The sequence below is a fragment of the Monopterus albus genome, unplaced genomic scaffold (genome assembly GCF_001952655.1).
Source record: "Monopterus albus unplaced genomic scaffold, M_albus_1.0 scaffold201.1, whole genome shotgun sequence".
Lineage (NCBI taxonomy): Eukaryota > Metazoa > Chordata > Actinopteri > Synbranchiformes > Synbranchidae > Monopterus > Monopterus albus.
Window position 1 is genome coordinate 522,421 of NW_018128081.1, and position 19,760 is coordinate 542,180.

Sequence of the window (19,760 nt, forward strand, 5' to 3'; positions counted from 1 at the left end):
TGGCAGCCTGTCGTCATCGGTGTGTGAATGTTGTGTGTGAATGGGTGAATGGTGTATGATCTTCTGTAAAGCGCTTTGGCCAGTGCAACACACTGTGAGAAAGTGCTATATAAAATAAAGTCCATTTTACCATTTAATAAGCTTTCAAGAAATTCTAAAAACATGTTTTCACCCATTTGTCATTATGGGTTAGTGTGAGGGTGGGTGAGTTAGGGTGAGTGTGGAATGATGTTTGAATATTTGTTTTGTCTGCTGAAAATTAACTCTAGAACACAACAAAGTGTGCAACAAATGGAGAGGTCTCAATTCTTTCAGAAACCACTCCATGCTTTGACAAATCAACTTTGTCATTGTGAGGTTTGGTAGACATACAGGTTGAACATCAGTGTGTGTGTGTGTGTGTGTGTGTGTGTGTGTGCATATGGTAGAGGCGGACAGTTCTCTTTGAGCCCTGTTGAAAGCAGCCACACAAGCATGGGGGCGCGTTTCATTAGTCTGTCAAACTCAATGATATTTAGAGCCCCACACCCTCGGCCAGGACTGGAAAACTCAATCAGCACTCTGATTTCATAACCCTGCTTGGTGACAGGGCTTATTTTATCACCCCACTGATTCATTCTAATAAACGCTGGCTGCCCAGCACACCACCACTGAAATACAACCTCCCCCTTCTGTCCTCCATAGGTCGACTCAAAAAAAAGGGGGGGTGAGGGAGATAAATCAGAATTGTGGGAACTGGAGGGTGCTGATAATCCCTTGCTGGTCCAGATTCAGCTAGTAGGATTCTGCCACTCCATCCCTCCCTGTCTCTGCATCCTTTAGCACAAATCAGAAGCTGGGATGTTGTTGATCTGTGAGGTCTTGGTGGGGCCATTGATTGTGGATGACGGGGGAGGAGAAGAGTGATAAATAATTGGAGGCAGGGTGTGGTGGGTGAAGGAAAACAATTATCTTTGGGGGTGGAAAGCACATAAAGTGAAGAATGATAAACACTTTGAAATATGATTGACTCCAAGTGATATATGAAGCCGAAGGACAGGGAGAGAGGCCTGCACGTTCAGAGATATCCTTGAATAGAATGGTTGTGTGCAAGTTGAGGACTCACTATACTGCCCCCAGCCTAACCACATTTTCTTGTGTGTGTGTGTGTGTGTGTGTGTGTGTGTGTGTGTGCGTGCGAATGTGTCTCCACAGACAACAGATGACATGGTTTCCTCGGCAGAGTGCTCCAGTGATGATGAGGACCTGGAAGAGTGCGACTCCGGGCATGCAGGTGGGATGGGTGTGTCAAGTTGTGCTTGCTCTGAACGTGGTCTATTTCTCCTTATCTTTCTTTGATTTGCAGAGGAGCCTCTCCTCACAGCATCACGTCCCATGGGAGCTTCAAGTGTAACTTCAAAAAGTCCTGCTAAACACAGCCACGATATAATATACACTAGTGTTAGGGGTTGTCAGGGAACACCTAAAGCTTAAAGCACTTTTTGGAGATGGATAAAAGCAGTAAAAACTGAGTTCCTACTGTATATCACTAGCATGCTCTCAGCAGAAAGTCACAGTTTAACTCTAACTGTAAATAAGTAAATGCATACATCTTACAGCCACTAGTTAAAGTTCATACCTTTCATTTCTAAAACAAGTTACACTTAGCTATGGGACCACTGGTTGCAGACATGATGAAGCATTGATACTAATTTTGTCCTCTCAGCATTTGGTCGAGAGCAAAACTTTACCCAACAAAGTACCAAATTAGTATCAAGCCCCATGTCGCCAGCACTGATGCTTCAAAATGTATCTGTCCTGTACTTGGTTGATTTCCTCTTGCTGTGCGTGTGTGTGCGTCTCTCTTGACAGAGGATACATTTTGAGATTCTTTCGAGAACAAAGATGCTTTCAGCATAGATACTGTGATATGTAGCAGACTAACTGCAATAGAGCCTCTTCCTCCCTTTTCCTTCTTCTTCTCTTGTTTGTACCTCTGTTTCCTTCGTCGGAGGCTTGCCTTACCTGAAACATTCTAATAGAGAACAGATATCCTCGAATTTCTGTGCGCATCGTCTCTCTTCCCTCCCCCCTTTACAAACACACACACACACATACCAACACTGACACATATCACTTTGTGATTAGATCAAAGTGATAAGACATTTCGTTAGTGGAGTCTGAAAATGAAACCAGAGCTGGAAATAAAACTGCAGATTTAAAACGAGTGGTTATTTTGAGGCAGCTTGGGTTTGGATGACTTTTGAACAAGCAGCTGTCAATCATACTTCTGCCCAGGAGCAGTTGGCACACATTCTAGTAGTATCTCCCCCTTAGGTGCTCTGGAAAACATTACCAGCTCAGACTACTTGATTTGCTTTGCCATCCTTCAAAATATCATCACAGCAGATTAACTGATGCTGTGTGAGTCTGGCAAAATATGGCTCAGCTTAGCACCAGGCATGTCCGATTTTTAAAGCTAATAATAAACCAAAGTTGAAGCAATGTATTGCCCTTTCACTACAGTATGTTATCTGTGTTTAGAGAACAGAGCAAATAATCGGGCATTTATTTAATTCTGTCAGAAATGAGGTCTCTTTGTTTACTTTAGAAGATGTTCTGCCAATAATTTTACCATTATCCTCCAATCTGTGAGAGGAACTCATTTACTTTGAAGCCTTATCACACTAATAGTGTTTGCTTCCTTGAAATTATGACCACATTTAGGTCCTTGTGCTTATGGCTTTTTGATGTGAACAGAAAGCCATTTTCTCTGTGCCACCATGCAGTATTTAGGTGCTTTATCTATGAGCATGAGTTGCTTTCTTAAGTCACAGATTACTGAAATTGAATGGGCAAATTTTACAGCGCATGTGTTTTGTTTCGCTAAACTATTAAAACCTCAAACCCAAGTACCCTCAAAACTGGAAGTGCAGCAAAGTGTTGTTTAAGACGTTTTTACTAAGAGAACATGGTACCCTCCCCTCATATAGTGGCAACAGTTGTAGCCATACACACTCATACATACTGTACATTTCACCATGTTGACACAGAAATTCATATCCTCATTCCTTGCCCTGCTTCCAGTCGTGTGAACAACTGCATGACATAATGTTTGTTTGTTTTCAGTTGCATTTTGTTTGTTTTCTCCCGTGATGCACATATGATGCACATATGAACATCTCTCTTCTGTATCGACTGGGACCCAGATGTTGGGTTGCCAAGAGTTGAGCTTTTCGTTTTTGCTTTATTTTGGGCCCGGGACGGGTTGAGTGAGGTGACTTTATTTTCTTGTTTTGATGTGGTGGGGATGGTTTATTTCGTTTTATTTTATCATTGTTTCTTTGGTGTCCTCATCATCCATTGTCCATCCTCCAAGCAAGGACAGAGCCGCTCCTCCTGTTTTTGCCTCATCTTGTGCCGCATGACCTTTTGGTGGTTGGAAAATTCAAAGTTCTCTTCCTCATCAAGTTTGTCTTGTTTTTTTATGCCATGTGGCTTCTAAAGAAACATCCTCCCCCCTCCCATACAACATAGGGAAATGAACGGCAACAAAATCTTTTCTTGCCATCATCCTTTTTTGGCCTGGTACAGGCAACCCCATTCTGTCTCAAGAAAGTTGTGTGTGAAAGAATGACTCCCTGTCTCCCCTCTTGAGCATTAACCTCCACCCTGCCCCTCCATCCCCCACCCTCTACATCCTAACTCACCCACCTTCTTTCTTTTAGCCTTTCTGCATATACATGTCTGTTTGAATGCAGATGGCATAAAAAAGACTTTTATTGCCACAAAGTATATCTGTTTTTCTATTCTATGTGTTGCTCCAAGTAGAAGTTGTGCACACTGGACTGTACTGCAGCTCTGTAGACTAACTAACAAATCTTCACCCCCTTCCCCACTCCCCCACTTCTGCATGGATATGATTGGCATCCATTTTGTGTGCTGCTTCTTTCTCCACCCATAAATATCAGGCGAATCCCCCAGCTGGCTTCTACTACCTGTCAGTATGTGTTCAGGGCTCCAGTGGCGGGCCCACACCACCACTGTTCCCTGCAGCAGCAGCCTCCTTGGAGGCATTTGGTGTTTGCTGTGCTTGTGCCTGTTGCCGCTGTGTGGGCCCTGTCTGTGTCTGCTAAACAGCCTGTCTTGTCTGCTCTACGTGGTCGTCTCGTGGTTGTGTCGTCTGTGTGTTTAATGAAACTGTTAAAACGTTTCCCTTTATCCCATGTGAGTTCCACAAGAGAGCAAATAACATGTTTGCAGTGAGTTTCTTGACAATCCTGTTTACATAACCTTTGGTTAAGGTAACTATAAAAGTATAAATACATGAAGAAATATGCCAGCTAGTAAAAACCGCTATCTGAAATTGACTGGTGAAACATACCAAATGCTCAGTTAGGAGAACAGAAAATGTCAAGTCAATTTATTTTTTAATTTCACAGTAATTAACAGCGTTGCAAGCTTGTCATTACTGTGTAATCACAGTAGTTTTATGATTAATATGTAATTATAGTGCAGCAGAATATACAAATGATTTTCATAAATACACAAGTGCAGTGTTTGATTTGTATATGCAATACTTACAAGTTTCAGTGAATCCTATAAAACAGTAACATCAGTTAGACTAGATGAAAGTAATACATTTTAATTTAGAAAAGCACATGAAAAACTAGGACTAACGTATGCAGTGATGATAATGCAGCAGATCTGACTATTTATGACCACTGTGTCAGGGAAAGTGTATTGACTATTTCTAGGACCTGAAACACATAAATGGAGCCATCATCATATTAGTTACACCTGAATTTTTGTTGCTACAGTGATCAATATGTCTGAGGTATAATGCAGTGTCTCCACTGTAAACTGAGTACTATAATAAGGAACGTACATATAAGATGAACAAACAAGTCCTCAAACCTGTAGTAAATGACCCTTAAGAACATGTCATCAGCCATGGTCTTGGTCACATCTGCTTTATCTGATATTTTACATGGAGAATACATGGCTGTGTTTAATATAAGAGGAATTGGGGGCATAGTGACAAACCCACATAGACGTATCAGCTGACTCGACAGTCCCCCTCAGCTCTCCGAGATGTTTAGGCATCTTTCAGCTCATTGTTTTGGTTTTGCAGTCAGCAAATGACCTGTTATGGTTCAGTGTCACAGCTTTTATCATTTAGAGGCAGCTGTCTTCAGCTGAAACTTTCTGATAAACACATTGTGTGCTACCTTTCCAGTCAAAATGGCAAGTTGAAAAGGTTAGTGACTAACTTGTGTTTTTTAGGAGTTAGTGGAGACCAAAGTAGAATTAAAAGGAGAATGAGTTTTGACTTACAGTACATTCATCAAGTGGCCACTCTAAGCAAATGATACTGTCCTTCTTCATCTGCTGAATGTGTAAGTGTTTATCACATTTGCAATGTTATATGCCAAAAAATCAGGTTTAGGGTTAGATGGAGATTGTTTTCTGTTGTAAACATACAGGTAGGTCACTTTTCTAGAGAAGCTAACCCTCCTACAAAGAGGGTGACTTCCACACCTGACAGTCACATAGATTGTAAAAACATTTGCATTTAATAAAAGGGTTGTAAATTGCCCTGCATGCCCCATCACCCTATCAGTCTTTGATGAAGTGGAACATGGATCAAACAGATGTAACATACTGATAGATGTCTCGACGGCAATGTAAAATGGAGCAGCAGAGACTCAATTTACTGTTTGACTGGAAGCACAGATGTAATGTTTTCCGATTATATATGAAGAGCCTTGTGGAGGGTACAAAATGAAGTAAGATAAGGATGGATCACTGAGATTTGACTTTAAAGCTATGGCTTCTGTCAAACCCCATTGGGCCTGCTGTCACTTCAACACAGGCCTCAGATCAGTTTAAAGGTTATTCAGCTGACACGTGTCCACAGAGTGCAGAGGTGCAGCCTAATGGCTGTACAGCAAATCGACCAGCTGACGGGGGCGAGTCACCACGCCTGCTGGAGATGCCAATTTAATACGCCAGGCTGCACCCAGCAGCATGATGACAGATTAAGAGTTATCTGCCATGCGCCATGGCTTCAGGATGCCTCCAGGGCAGGACAGATTGCACGCTTTCAGCCAGAGGTGGTTCCTGCATCTTTACAGGGGTGACTTCTCCGCTCACTGGAGCTGGAAACGAAACATCGGTGAACATCAAATTAATGTCCATAAGTGAGAAATTAGGCTTTTTGTGCTGCTTCTCTCGGTGTGCACAGGCAAGATAAGATGATTTAATGGCAGGGTAAAGTGCTCGGCTTTTTGGGGTGCATGTCTCTGGAAATCCCGGCCATTGCAGTTAACCAATATAATTCCTGGCATGTCCTCTTAAGTACGTCTGCACTGAGAGTCTGTGTGTTGCTGGCTCTCTGGTAATCAGCTCCCTACCTTTAGTGGGTAGCGGTGAATGAATCTGCTACCGCAGGTCTGTGGGAACAATGCACACAACAACAATGGGATTTCAGAATCCCAAACCAGTGACTCACCCACACTTTGCTGTGCTGAAATCCCATTGATTCAGTTCATCCACAGCTGGTGCTGGTGCACTAGCTTTCCGCTTTTATGGTGTTGCGACATAAAATCCCTGACACACCGTCAGGATTCATCTCCATTCAGAAGCCTCAGCAAACGGTGGATGGACACGGGGATCAGGCCAGCAGAGAGAAAAGGGTGAGCTGGAGGGAAGTGAAGAGAAAGTGCTGCTTGGAGATTTCTGCATCTGTAGCCTCTAAGCTGCTGAGGTAGTCAGTCAATCAGGCACTTAGTCATAGCTACATTTACTTTAATTCCTCTTCAAAAGCCAGCACAGCCATGCAGATGATGCCTTTGGTGGTCTGAAAAAAGGAATGGCTTTAAAATTATGTTTTAAAATTCATTCAGGTTTTCTCATTTATGCAAGTGCTAGTCAGTAAGTGCAAAGAAACTTTAGTCCTGACTCCCTTTTGCTTAAAATGAAAGAAAATAGTGCTGCTGGTCTAATGGAGTGGACAATTATTTGTCAGGGAGGCAGAGGTATAGAATAAAATCCCCACCCATCTTGACGAGTGTGGAAAACAAGTGCAATCTGGTTAAGCAAACCCATTAAAAACTACAGTGTTTGCCTGCTTCAGAAATATAGCAAGTTTTGCAGCGCTTGTGCAAGAGCTTACACAGGATTAAAGTGTTTACCACAACATCAAGGTCCTCTGCACCGACTTTTACTGGAGACCTTTAACCATAGTAGATCCCCTCCCATCCAAGTGTTTTGTTGATATAGCGCAAAGCTAACAGTTGCTGAAAGCTGTTAGCCAAGAATGGAGTGAAAGGATGCAAACAAGCCCAAGACAACAAGGGCAGAGCTGGATAAACAAAGCCTCGGATGAAATTGCTTACTCTATGCCAGCATTGTTTATTTGACAAGCAAGGAGTTTGGTTCTGTTATTGGAATATTATCACAGCTGTGCAACATGAGCATTAGCTGTTAGTCAAAGAGAAGATCACACACACACACACACACACACAAACAAACATTGTATTCATACACTAGAAAGCCGCTCTGCATTATGTCAGACATTACTGCATTTTCTGGAGCATGGTTGCACAGTTAGAAAAATTCCCATTTAAGATGTCAGTGTTGATAATACACAGTCAGTACAGTATGACAAATCCTATATTTCCTCAGTAATATTTAACTCCTAAACCCAGTTTTGCTAAATGAATGAGGTTTCTATAACCAGCCGGCAGAGGAGGAACCAAAACCTGATATCTGAAGACAAATGTGCCACCACACCTCATGAAACTCAGCAGAGGCATGAACAAACCCACTGCCTTGGCCCTCTTGTGGAACTCCTTCCCAACGTGGAGTTTATCTGTCAGATGAAGGCTGTTGGTTATGCAGATAGCACAGAGCATCTAAACATTTATTAAGAGTAGCTCATTAGTTAGCACTCTACCCCACTCTTGATTAATTAGCAAATGCAGTGGGTCTAAATACCATATAATGTTGGTCATACATCACCCATGGTGCACCTTTCCCCTTGTTTATTGCTGATGAATGGTTTCTTTGCCTGAGGAAATATCCCACAGCCCTTTAGTGGCAGAGACCTGTTTACTGACATTTGACCCCTTCTAAAGCCCGTTCCCCTACATACCTGACCCCTGGCTTGCTGTATTGTTATTGTCTATTACTCTCCCTAAATGCAACTTACTTAAGCATGCATTAACCCAACTTCTTATAGCAGAAATAAATTCAAATCAAACCATGTCTGATTTACCTCGCTTTCTCTGACGTACATCCAGATTGCACGCCCTGTCCTGTGTTTTAAAATACTAACAAGAGAAATGTATTGAAGTAACTAATAATAAAGTCTTTATTATTAGTTAAAAGAAGGAGGTGACACTTTGTCTATAAACTGTCCCCCCTCTCTTTGTCTGCCTCAGTGTGTGCTTTCTGGTTGTTCATCTGTGATAATGTGAGAAACTTAATGTCTTTCTTTCTTGATTGCTAATCTGTTTATTTTTGTCTTTTTTGTACATATATGACAAGACACATATATGTGTATCTGTTTCTTTTCTGAAAATGTTCAAATTTTAACTATCTGCTAATTTGCTAAGAATCACAATTGCCAATGTTTTAATAAAATTTTTTTCTAATTAGAAAGAAACTTCCTCTTTTCTCTACGAAGTAATTTCATAAGCAACAGAAGCTTTGTCAGTTTGGGCGTCAAAACCACGCAGCTATATTGGAATTTCAAATTCATGTCCTCATAGAGAAAAAAGAGAAGCAACCTCTAAAGTTGACCCTCACCACTATCTGTGAAAACTGTTTCTTTGATTATATCTAATATTCTCCTGGTATTGAATAGCTATCTCTGATTGAAATTTGGATTTAATCACTGAATGAGCTGATCTATTTTTGTGCATGGCAAAGAAGTTGCAGCTTAGGGTTTGTAAAATTGTCAGTGTTGAGAGTGCTGTTCTCTTTTGTAGATGGGCATGTATATGCTCATTGTTTGTATATTCCCATCCCTTCCTTACAGCCAAAAGCTCTAATGCCGCCCGACCGCTTCGTGCCGCCTTTACATGGACATGGCAACTGATGTACACGTTCACCCCCATCTTTGTCATTTCCTTCCTAGTATGTTCATAGGTCCCACCCTGTCTCTCACTCCCCCAAACCCTTTACATAGCGATTCTAAGATATGTACAGTCATCCATTTGTTCATTACTGAAGACCAAGTTAAAGTTGAGCAAAAAAAAGAGACATCTAATCAGGCTGTAGATATTCATGGAGAGACATATCTATCAAAGCAAGAATTATACTGTAGATATACAATTTTGTAAAAAAAATTCAATGATTATCAAAAGAACAAAAATATCCTGAACAGAATGGTGAAGATTATTTTTCATGTCATGATGTGTGGATGTATGTGTTGTTGCCTCCCTGTACCATCCTGTCTTAAAAGAGGAATATATACTAATTAATCAGAAACTGTTAAAAAGAAATTAACCTGACTTGTCCAAAGGCATTCTTACACAACTTTCTTTTGTAAATTTTTTTTTCTTCCTGCCAAAATCATGCGGGCAATTTGTTGATGTAAGTTGAAAAAACTGATGCTATGCTTTCTTCCTTTCAAAACTGTTTTTATAGACTTTTATGATTTTCTGAGCTGACTTTGCTTTTACCTGTTTATTTTTTTCCTACTTACGTCTTTCTAATCCCTTTCTGGATAGCTCTCTCTGTGGCTTTACTTTGTGAATGTTTTGACAACGTTTGCTCTAACTCTGAACTCTTTTTGCAATGCCTTAATTATTATTTTAGTTCCCTTCATTTCTGTTGTGTTCTTTTTCTTTATTGTTCCAAAAGGTTTGCATCTCTTTATAGTGCCCTGTTTGTGAGCCTTTGCAATGTACAAACAAGCCACCCTGGCAAGAGGATAAAGCAGCTTCAATAGACATCTGAATGTTTCAACCTTTCTGTAGTAGACGAACAAAGGGCTTAACCCATAACACATGTGCTATCAAGTGTCACCAGAATGGATTTATTATAAATGGGTGGATGTAGAAATCCCATAGTCCATAAGTTTAACACTGATCAATAACAGAATAACATCACTGGTCAAAATGGTGAACACAAGTTGTTACAAGCAACAATCTTCCATCAAACAGCAGCAAACATTGAGGTGTCATTGAACTGCCCAGTGACTTTGTGCCATTGTGGTAACTGTAGGGGTCAAAAGGCAAGAGGTTAGGGCAAATAGGGGGAGCCCAGTGCTGAGGAATGAAAAGATGCCTCAATTTTATATGTCAGCTGGTGAGTAGAGACTTTTTCCTGGTTGAGGTTTGTTTTGTATTTTGATGCGCGATCCTCTGATAGACCTAAAGTGCTAATCAGGTTTTTAAGAGGCTCAAAGCGATGTTTCTGGATGTTGGAGCACTTTCAGTGTAAACAGATTGCCTTTCAGCTTGTCATTTCCCAGCTTTATGATGCTGGAGTTGTTAGTATTTGTTCACCCGTGTAGGTCAGGGGGGATAAAAAAACTTTTTGTGCAGCTTTATGAAACATCTTTCAGACAGTTTCTCATTTCAGACTTAGTTAACTTGCTTTCAGGCCTGCTGGCTTTGCACTTGAATTGCAAACAAATGTTAATACCCTCCATTTCTTTTCACATCTTTTGGTGCTCATAGTTTTTTGAACAGACCAAAAAAGGATTTACACTTGAAGATAAATGAGACGAGCCTCTTAAAAGCCTGAACTAGTAATTTATGTGGAGAAATATGCATGCAACATTAGATTTAACTAAATGTAGGGCCACAGACAGTGACTTTTTATATACAGTCATAATCGATTATGAATACACATGCAGCAAGAGAACATATGATAACCAGTATAAATGTAGCTCCAATGAAGCATACTAATAGGAGTTCATATGAGGAGTCAGTTTAACGTGGCTCACCCTTGTGCATCCCTCAAAGCCTTTTGATGCAATGTATACTTTATTTATGGCTGTTGTTTTCTTTCAGTTTGGGTCTTGTTTTGTTCTGGGTTTCATTGTTTTTGCACTGAGACAGTATTTTCTGTTTTCTTTCTTTTTTAATCTTCAGTTCATTTCCTCCCTATGTTGAGCTTTGCTTTTTATATTCTTTGGTTACCAGTTCTTTTGGTGTTTGACTGCTTCTTGCTTCGCTAATTAAAGACTTTCTGCTCGCTGACTGGTGTTTGTCTCTCTCTCTCTTTCGCTTTCCAGGAGGGGAGCTAGTCATCCCTGTGCTAGTTGAGGACCCCATAGATATCCCTTCTGTATCCACCCGTTCTCCCTTCATCCCCCTCTCCCCAACCCTCCGCCCTGTCCTCACCATTATTGAGACCACCAAAGAATCCTTGGCCATGGCCACTGAGGCGGGGGTACCTTGCTTGTCGGACCGAGGCAGCGATGATTGTGATGATGGTGATGGTGGTGATGGTGGTGATGGTGATGATGATGATGATGATGGCATGGTGATTTCGGGGTTTGGCTCTGGCGAAGCTTTCGACTCTAGCCTGCCCCCGACTGACGATGAAGATTTTTACACCACCTTCTCCCTGGTAACAGATAAGATCTTGACCACATCGGCCTATGAAGGTGGCTACAAAGCCCTCGCGCCCAAGTGGGAGGCCAAGGACTTGAGGCCTAGCAAAGCCTCTGAGGCAGGTAGGACTACACCCACCTCACCTCTGCCCAACCTCCAGGGCACACCACTGGCGGCAGTCCCCTCGGACACGCCCCCCAAGCTGCCTGCCGGGAAAATGAACAATCGCGAGGTAAAACCACTGCAGCCAGACATAGTCCTGCTGCCCCTGCCCACGTCCTTCGATATGGACGGCACCAAGCCACGGGGCCCCTTCATCACCTCGCCCATGCTGCGCACGGTGCCTGCAGCCTTGCCCACGGTGCCCGGTGTGGTACGCCGAGTGCCCCCAGGGGCCTCAGAGGTGATCCGGGAATCCAGCAGTACAACAGGTATGGTTGTGGGCATTGTCTCAGCTGCCGCCCTCTGCATCCTCATCCTCCTCTACGCCATGTACAAGTATAGAAACAGGGACGAGGGTTCCTACCAGGTGGACGAGACGCGCAACTACATCAGCAACTCAGCACAAACCAATGGCGCTGTGGTGAAGGATAAAACACCGAGCGGCATAGCCAAAGGCAGCACCAGTAGCAAGAGACCGAAAGACAAGGACAAAGAATATTACGTATAGAAATCAAGTCATTTCCCAACACATGAAAATATAAACTGTTTGGAACAAAGTTATAAACACTTGACAGTACCATATTGGCAACTGTGATTTAAGGATAAAATCTCCTGAGCACTCAGAACTGACTGAGTCACTGAAACATTTACAAAAGAACTTTGGCTTCTGGAAGCACACTTACTATTGTAAGCACTACATAGAGACAATGCAGTACAACTTCAACGGGACTCATCATGGGCCTTTTTAGAGTCCCTGCTGGAGACACTTGGCAGTGTGAATAACATCACTCTTAACACCCACACCACCCCAAGTGACTGTCAAGAGGTGTGTGACCCTCGGAGTTCTAATGACCTTGTCCATTGTAACCCTGTAAAATAGGATCACTGTCATTTCGGCCATTCTGAGCATGCATGTGAGGTGTATGTGACGTGGTGCTGGCATCTGTGTAAGTGAGGGACCTCGAGAAACTATGATTGTCGGGAAAGTTGGAAGTCAAAACATTATTTCGCATTGCAAATGTTTCATTAAATGTAGCTTTCATGGATGCAATATGGGGTAAAGTAAATGTGTACTTAAAGCTGTCTTTTTAGTTCTACTTTATGTTTTTATGTATTCACTGAATTATTTATTTATTTATTGAATTTTCCGAAGGATGATGTCCAGTCAGGGTTGACCAGGCAGTGCTCAGTGACCACTCAGCAGGAGGCAATACAGTTATGTATCTCAATATCTTTCCCCTTTTTCTCACATCTCAGTAAAGGATTGGACTGCTATGCATGGCATCCAAATTCAAGATGGTGTTCAAGCATGCAAAAGTGGATCCACCAGGCAAATTGCACAGTATATTATTTCTCTGAATTTTAAATCTCCGATAGCGTTTTCCTTTTGTTTCATTCTCTCTCTCTCTCTCTCTCTCTCTCCCTCTCTCTCAGAAGGGGGTGGGGGTGGGGGGGGGGGGAGGGGCTAAAGTCTATTCTAGTGTGAACAAGTGTGTTTCTCTCTGTTCTCACAGGCAACTGTGTCAAAACTGTTTTTTTTTTGTTTTTTTTTACATATTTTATCATATTATAGCCGTTGTGCTTTGCAGGTCAGTATTGTACAGGAAATTCAAGGTTCAGTTTTTTTAACTCCTCTCCCTGTATAGACAGACCGTTGGATTAGATTTTTCTGCTGCATGACAAAAATCATTGTTATTCTTTTACCAGAAACACCTGGAGATAAAAGAAAATGATATGCACAGGTCATTTGTTAGGCAGGAGGAAAATGCTGTTAGATTAGAAGTATAGTTTTTCTGTGTTTCTCTTCAGTCAGATGAATATTTGACCAACAGAAGCTGTCAATCAATTAGAAAACAGCTCCCTGCGATCTTATATCAGGGTTTTCTGTTTATTCTGAAATTACTTTCATCATGTTCTTTAGTTTTTTATTGGAAATTTAAAAAAAACAGAACACGAGAATAAAGACAGATTATGGTGGATTTGGAGATCTGCTGCTAGCACCTTACTGACGCAAAGGTGGTGTTTGTTTGTTTGTTTCTGTTCCTCCTTTGTAAATTGTGATGTTACTGTTCATGTCTGCTCAACTCATCTTTTGTATTAGATTTTTTTGTTATTGTGTATATTAATTTCATGTCATGTTTATGACATTTTTTCCAGCAATATGTTGTTTTTTATGTCATTACTTATTGCTGAAGTTATTTGTTCTCATTCATTTTCATGCAAACTCAGTTTGTGTATTTTCACTTTGATTTTTTTTTTGTGTTGGTACTTGACTTTTTCAGCCAGTTAATTATTATTGTCTTATGCTCTTTGACTCCAAACAGTTCCCAGAAATAAAATAAAAAAAAAAAAAATTTTTTTAAGTTTTTCCCAAACTTTTTGGATATTGCTGTGGGTGGCTGTTACTCACTCATCCATGTTGTGCTGAGAGAGCAGGAGAAGACACTGCGAGGAGATGGAGACAGATACCATCTATGCCCAAGTCTATTCACTGAAAATTTTTCATCCATTTGCTATTACTTGAGTGATTTCCTTTTATACCACAAGTGGTATCATTTCTATTCAAATGAAGTCCAGTGCAGAGTATCTCAACAATATCATTTACCTATAGATGATTATGCACATTCACACACTCCTCATTGATGCAACAAGAGGGAAAAAAAACGAGGTGAGGAAAGTGTTCTTAGAAAGACCAGAGTCTTCACAACAGTGGAGGAATGGCTTTGAGTTTCTTTAGAGTCAGGTCTTTGTGAGAGTGCACAGCCAAATGAGATTCTCCACAACCATATGGCCGGGTTATGAGCTACTCAATGGCAGCAGCACCTGCTTTGCCATCCCGTTTTTACACTGTCCATATTTCGTGCAAATGGGCCTTCACAGAGCTGCTCATTAACTTGCAATAGCCCATTGATGTAGGATATCAGAGTGGCGTGTGTGAGCATATCCAGCTTGCACAATGACTACATATTGACTCATTCATCCTGCCACAGGCAATGGGAACAAGGAGGCCCACAGGGATTCGTTCCACTGAGAGGCTGTTTTTTTTTTTTTTTACATTCAGTCACTTTTCAACGTTCTTTTTTCCCTCTTTGGCAAAATATGTGGGAATTTATTCTACATAAGTCAACACAATAAAAAGTTCATGTGTAAGAAAACAACATTCATTTTAACAAGCAATAACATTTGATCCACACTTCATCTTGCTGCAACTGTAAACTAAAGAGCCATAAACAGTAACAACAGAAGCAGTGGAATTGAGCAAAAAGATTTTAAAGCTGGTACAATCAATGGATTTGTATGGATAATAGTTGATATGACTGGTTTTATGTGAAAGGGGTCACTCATATGACAAACCTACAGAGAATTATCCCACAACTCCAGTTCCCTTCAGCTTTGCAGAGTCCTTCAGCTCATTGTTTTGGTTCTCTGTCACCACCATAGACTGTATATAAAGATAGATGACATGACAGTTATCAGAAGTGAAGTCACTACTCTCAATCACCCCCTGATGGCTGGTTGCAGTATAGGTCATAAACCTACATGTGCCTTGCTGCAAAAAGCAAGATCCCACCCCCCACCATCATAGGATAGATTCCAGCCACAGAAAGTGCTGTTTTACATACACATGCTGTGTTTTCATTCCTTGTGGGGACTTTACATTGACTTACATTAATTTCTTGTAGACGTATCCTAACCTTTAATTATAACCACTACTTGCCTAACACCTAACCCTGACCCAAACCCTAACCTCACCCTAACCTTAAACCATGTTGCCACCCTAAAATTCAGTGATTTCATGATGGTCAAGTCCCCACAATGTGGGTGCGTTAACGGTTTTCAGTCCCCATAATGTAGTAATACCAATAATACAAAGACACAGACAAACACTCTTTATACACTATAATGTCCTGTCCAAGTGAATTTTGGCGCAATTTTATACCTTATTCTGGCGGGCCGCAACAGTTTGCTAAATACTGCCAACTGGTGGTCAGGTTGTTATTCTCACTGGACCAGTTGAAGTGGGTATTCCCCACCCCCCACCAATAGGTTGTAGTATTGATGGACTAGAACAAGGAGACAAAGATGCCAAAATATACTCGGGCAAGCTGGAAAGTGGTGAGATGTGTGCTTTAATTTAAGTGTTTTCAGTCATAATGATTTACTTTTACAAGAGATAAGACTTTAAGGGTAAGCTAACACTCAAATGTTTATGGAGGATATGTCGAATGTAGCTAAACTAAGGTTAGCTTTCACTTGCTGTAATGTTAGCCTTCTTGATTTAAAGCTAGATGTTTTCTCTCTTTCTGTAGCAGAAAGACCAGTCTCTGTGATTTAGTATGATGTGTAGCTGTGATTTGTGAAAATTTAATAAGCTGTTATTAAGCTATTTTATGCATTATATCAATTTATATGGCAAGAAAAAAGAAGTCAACTCAGTTTTGATCATACAGTCTTTGGGTTTGGCCCAGTATGTAGTTTACTGTGTTTTATTTTTTTGTAGGGTGGAAAGTATATGACTTTAGTCATGTACTGTACTTTCAGATAAGGTATTTTAGAGTTTGATGAAGCTGTAGAGCTGTTTGCCATCTCCGATTAGCTCCTTTCCAATTTGACTGCCCTTTTTGAAATCACTGTGTTTATCTGGTCTTTTGTAAATTGCGCCTCAAGGCGCAGCGCACTGTGCACCAGTGGCGGAACTTAACAACCTTTATCTTGCCACTGTTGGAGCTGATTTGCAATCAGGAGCAGCTGTCTGAGACACTTAGCATCATTCACAGCATTGCACTGGAATATGAATCCCAGTCTAATTGTGAGAGTGTACCTGAAAACAAAAAGGTTCTTAGACTGCAGCCAATAACAAGCCAATCCCAAAACCCCAGGAACAGCTAGAACATAATTTAATATTGTGGTGAAAACTAAATGTCCTTTTCCACATTGCAGGGGGCAGAGATTAAAATAAAAGGTGCACGATTATAATATCGAGAGAACGGAGAAATCTAAACAAGCACCGGGCAGGTAACTGCAGCATTAATCACCACCCAATGAAACAGAAAATCAATATAAAGCAAAATACTTCCACAAATAGCAAATAAATATATATTTGCAGTCAATATTATGGTCGTAATTCATTTGAGTCCTCACATAAAACCTGTGTGCTGCTGAAAAAGGGAACAACGTCTACATTTAGCTCCTGTACTGGCACAAACCCTGAAACAGTGAGGTATTGCTGTTTTAACAACCATTAGTCACCTTCAGCTTTACACCAGCAGGGCACCAGCAGAGAAAACGTATCCATTTGATATTCACATCCCATTTGTTTACACAGTTGTTGGTTGACAAAGTTTATTGATTAGATTTTATGTGTAGCAACTACTTTTAGTTGAATTTGTAGAAGTAGATTACATCAGTCCCACTGATGTCGGCTGGATAATTCATATCTTAATTGACAGAAAAACAATTTACATTTGCTAATGGCTTCTCCAAATGGATTTCTGTGTGTTTTTGACTGCATTAGCTCTGCCTTTGCCCTGCAGAGGGTCTCCTGAACGTTAACAAGGGAGCAGCTCAGCTCCCCTTCGTGCATTTATTGGCTGACTGTTAACCTGTCATGAAATTTTACTTCAGCTAATGAACTGGTTAATTCCACTTAAATGCTTTATGGCAGGTTTGTCCTTTCAAATAAACAGCGGCTTTATAAGAGCCATACATCAGCTCTGTCACTGATTACAGATGAAATCCATTTTTGTTGCTTCCTCCACTGAGGCAGAATGCTGTAAAACACTTTGAGGCACTGGGAACGTCTGCAGCTGTAGCGTTTTATGACTCCACCGTGTTGGAGATTGTAGACATGCTGTAATGATTCAGGAGAGAAACTGTGTCCTCCACGGACCCAAGCAAAGCAGAAGTGAAGGCAATGAGGACCAGTCCTGATAGGTAAAATGTGAGCCCACTCACCTTAACTTCAGTACCGTATTATGAAGGGCACACACGTGTAAGCCTTGGAAAGGAGCATACATGTCCCTCTGTCTGTGTACGCATTAGGCATGCCTAAGCCACATCAAAGTTCATAGTGGTTGTGTGGCTTCAGCATTCACATTCATTGGGTGCACACGGTGATACATTAGCAGAATAGTCAGGTATAATATATGTGCACTTAATTCACTTTTGTGTCTGCCTGTGAGCAGCACATCTCCTCTTATTCTGCTGCTCCAAAGCTTTCAGTTAGCTCCTCAGCCCTAATTAACTGCCAAGATATGAATGCGCTAATCTGGGCTTTAAATCTTCAGTTCTACTGATAGAAGCTTTTACAGGCTGTCACAGCTGCATGATAAACAACAGGGCTGCTTTCTCACCAAGTGCACACAGTGCCATCTAGGGACCAGGTCTGGCAGCTCAGGTGTTTTGGATTTGAGAGGAATTATTGCCTGTTCATACCATGTAGGTCAGAGCATGAGCAGTGAAAGTCATATTTTTGTATAAAACCTCCATGAATACCAATATCTACTGTAATTTTGAGTGATTTGTTTAAGCACATCTTCTGGGTGTTTTTAGTTGTACTGTCGTTAGAGTAATATTATTGTAACTTTTAATGGATTATTATTGAAGTGGAACAAAATTTGAAAAATTCAAGCAGGTTAGTTTCCCCAGATGAGACTGGGCTGCAGAGAGGAGAGGCTGAGCTGGATCGAGACAAAGTGCATGTGATGCTGGTGGAGGAGGGTGTGAGTGTGTCAGTGCACAATTTTTACTGTACGTCTCTGTCTCCATTTCTGTGTATCTGAGTGATGTTCAGAACTCTGGGTGTGGCTGCTCTGTGTATCCACTACCTAGGGAGACAGGCCTCCAATCCAAACTTGACAGTGTGATTGGATCTAGTGAGAATCCCAGTGAAGCAATAAGTATCTCAGCGGCGGCTCTGCTCCATGGGGCCCCTGCGGAGCCCACAGGCCATTCCCCAGCCCTGCCTGTTTGTACTGGGCAGGATGGGATCTGGGAGGGAGAAAAGCTGAAAGTTTCATCTGCTGGGAATGTGACTACAGCAACACCAGAGACAAATGTGACCTGATCATAAGTGATGCAGTGTTTCCCACACATTGACTTTACTTGGGCGTGCCACTTAGGTATATTAACAGCCACCCAAGTATAATTCGCCACCCATTTTTATTATAACAATTATATGTCCGAGAGTATCTGTCCCCCCCCCCCCCCACCATCAGCATCATAACCTTTTCATAGGACTATATGTATATTTCTCCATCTTGCCCTTGAGCGATAATGGTACTTGTAATAAATGTCAGATGCTAGCAGCATTGGAGGCGAGGCTCACTGATCTGGAAATGCGGAGCCTCCTAGATGTAGCTTAGCCCAAGCTAGTCGCTTCCCGAGCAGCCCGGATATCAGCCAGGTGGCTGGGTGACAATTCGCAAGAGTCATAGCTCAAAACGAATGCCCACAGTGCATCACCTGCCTTATAATGTTTCAGACCGATTTTCCCCACTCAGCAATACACCTGCTGAGAAAACAACTCTGGTAATTGGCAACCTCCGTAGTCAGAAACGTGAAGCTAGACACACTGGTGGCCATAGTCTAATGTATTCCTGGAGCTAGTGATGGCCGATGAAGCTTTGTTGAAGCTTCGACACAGTATTCACACAAATGGTTCATTACTCGAGGCTTCAATGACACAGTGCTCGAGTAGGACATCTAGTGGTCAGGAAATTGAAGTGCAGTCAAGACGTGTCACGCATTGGTTCCTGGATTGTTTGGGATTTGATTCTCCATGCACATTCCTGTTCCATTACACTACATGGTTGGATGGTTTCAAGCTGACACAATAAAATATAAAATAAACATGGACACATGTTGAAGACCATGTTTCTTATTTGGCACGTCTGATTGTAACCCTATATACTCTTCACTTATATTTTGTGTTATGAAAAGATTTAAATGGTGCTGCTACATTCATGAGATGTGCTCTACAAATTCAGATAGATTTCATTTTCACATGGGACTGGTGCAAATACAGATTATAGTATGGACTTC

At 41.4% G+C, this 19,760-nt stretch overlaps 1 protein-coding gene across 16 annotated transcripts in view; it reads left to right on the top strand.

Moving 5' to 3' along the window:
* nrxn3b (neurexin 3b) overlaps positions 1-13,143 on the top strand; it is a 444,405-nt gene extending 431,262 nt beyond the window's left edge. For 11 of the 16 annotated variants that reach the window (XM_020618121.1, XM_020618122.1, XM_020618120.1 and 8 more), the window contains 2 exons: positions 1,195-1,273; positions 11,234-13,143. In XM_020618121.1, coding sequence (XP_020473777.1) covers positions 1,195-1,273; positions 11,234-12,225 — 1,071 coding nt within the window. In that variant the 3' untranslated portion in view covers positions 12,226-13,143. Of the gene's footprint in view, positions 1-1,194; positions 1,274-9,025; positions 9,315-11,233 lie in introns of those variants that run through there. The other 5 variants (XM_020618131.1, XM_020618132.1, XM_020618136.1 and 2 more) reach the window with 2 other exon arrangements.
* The last annotated feature ends 6,617 nt before the right edge of the window (positions 13,144-19,760 follow it).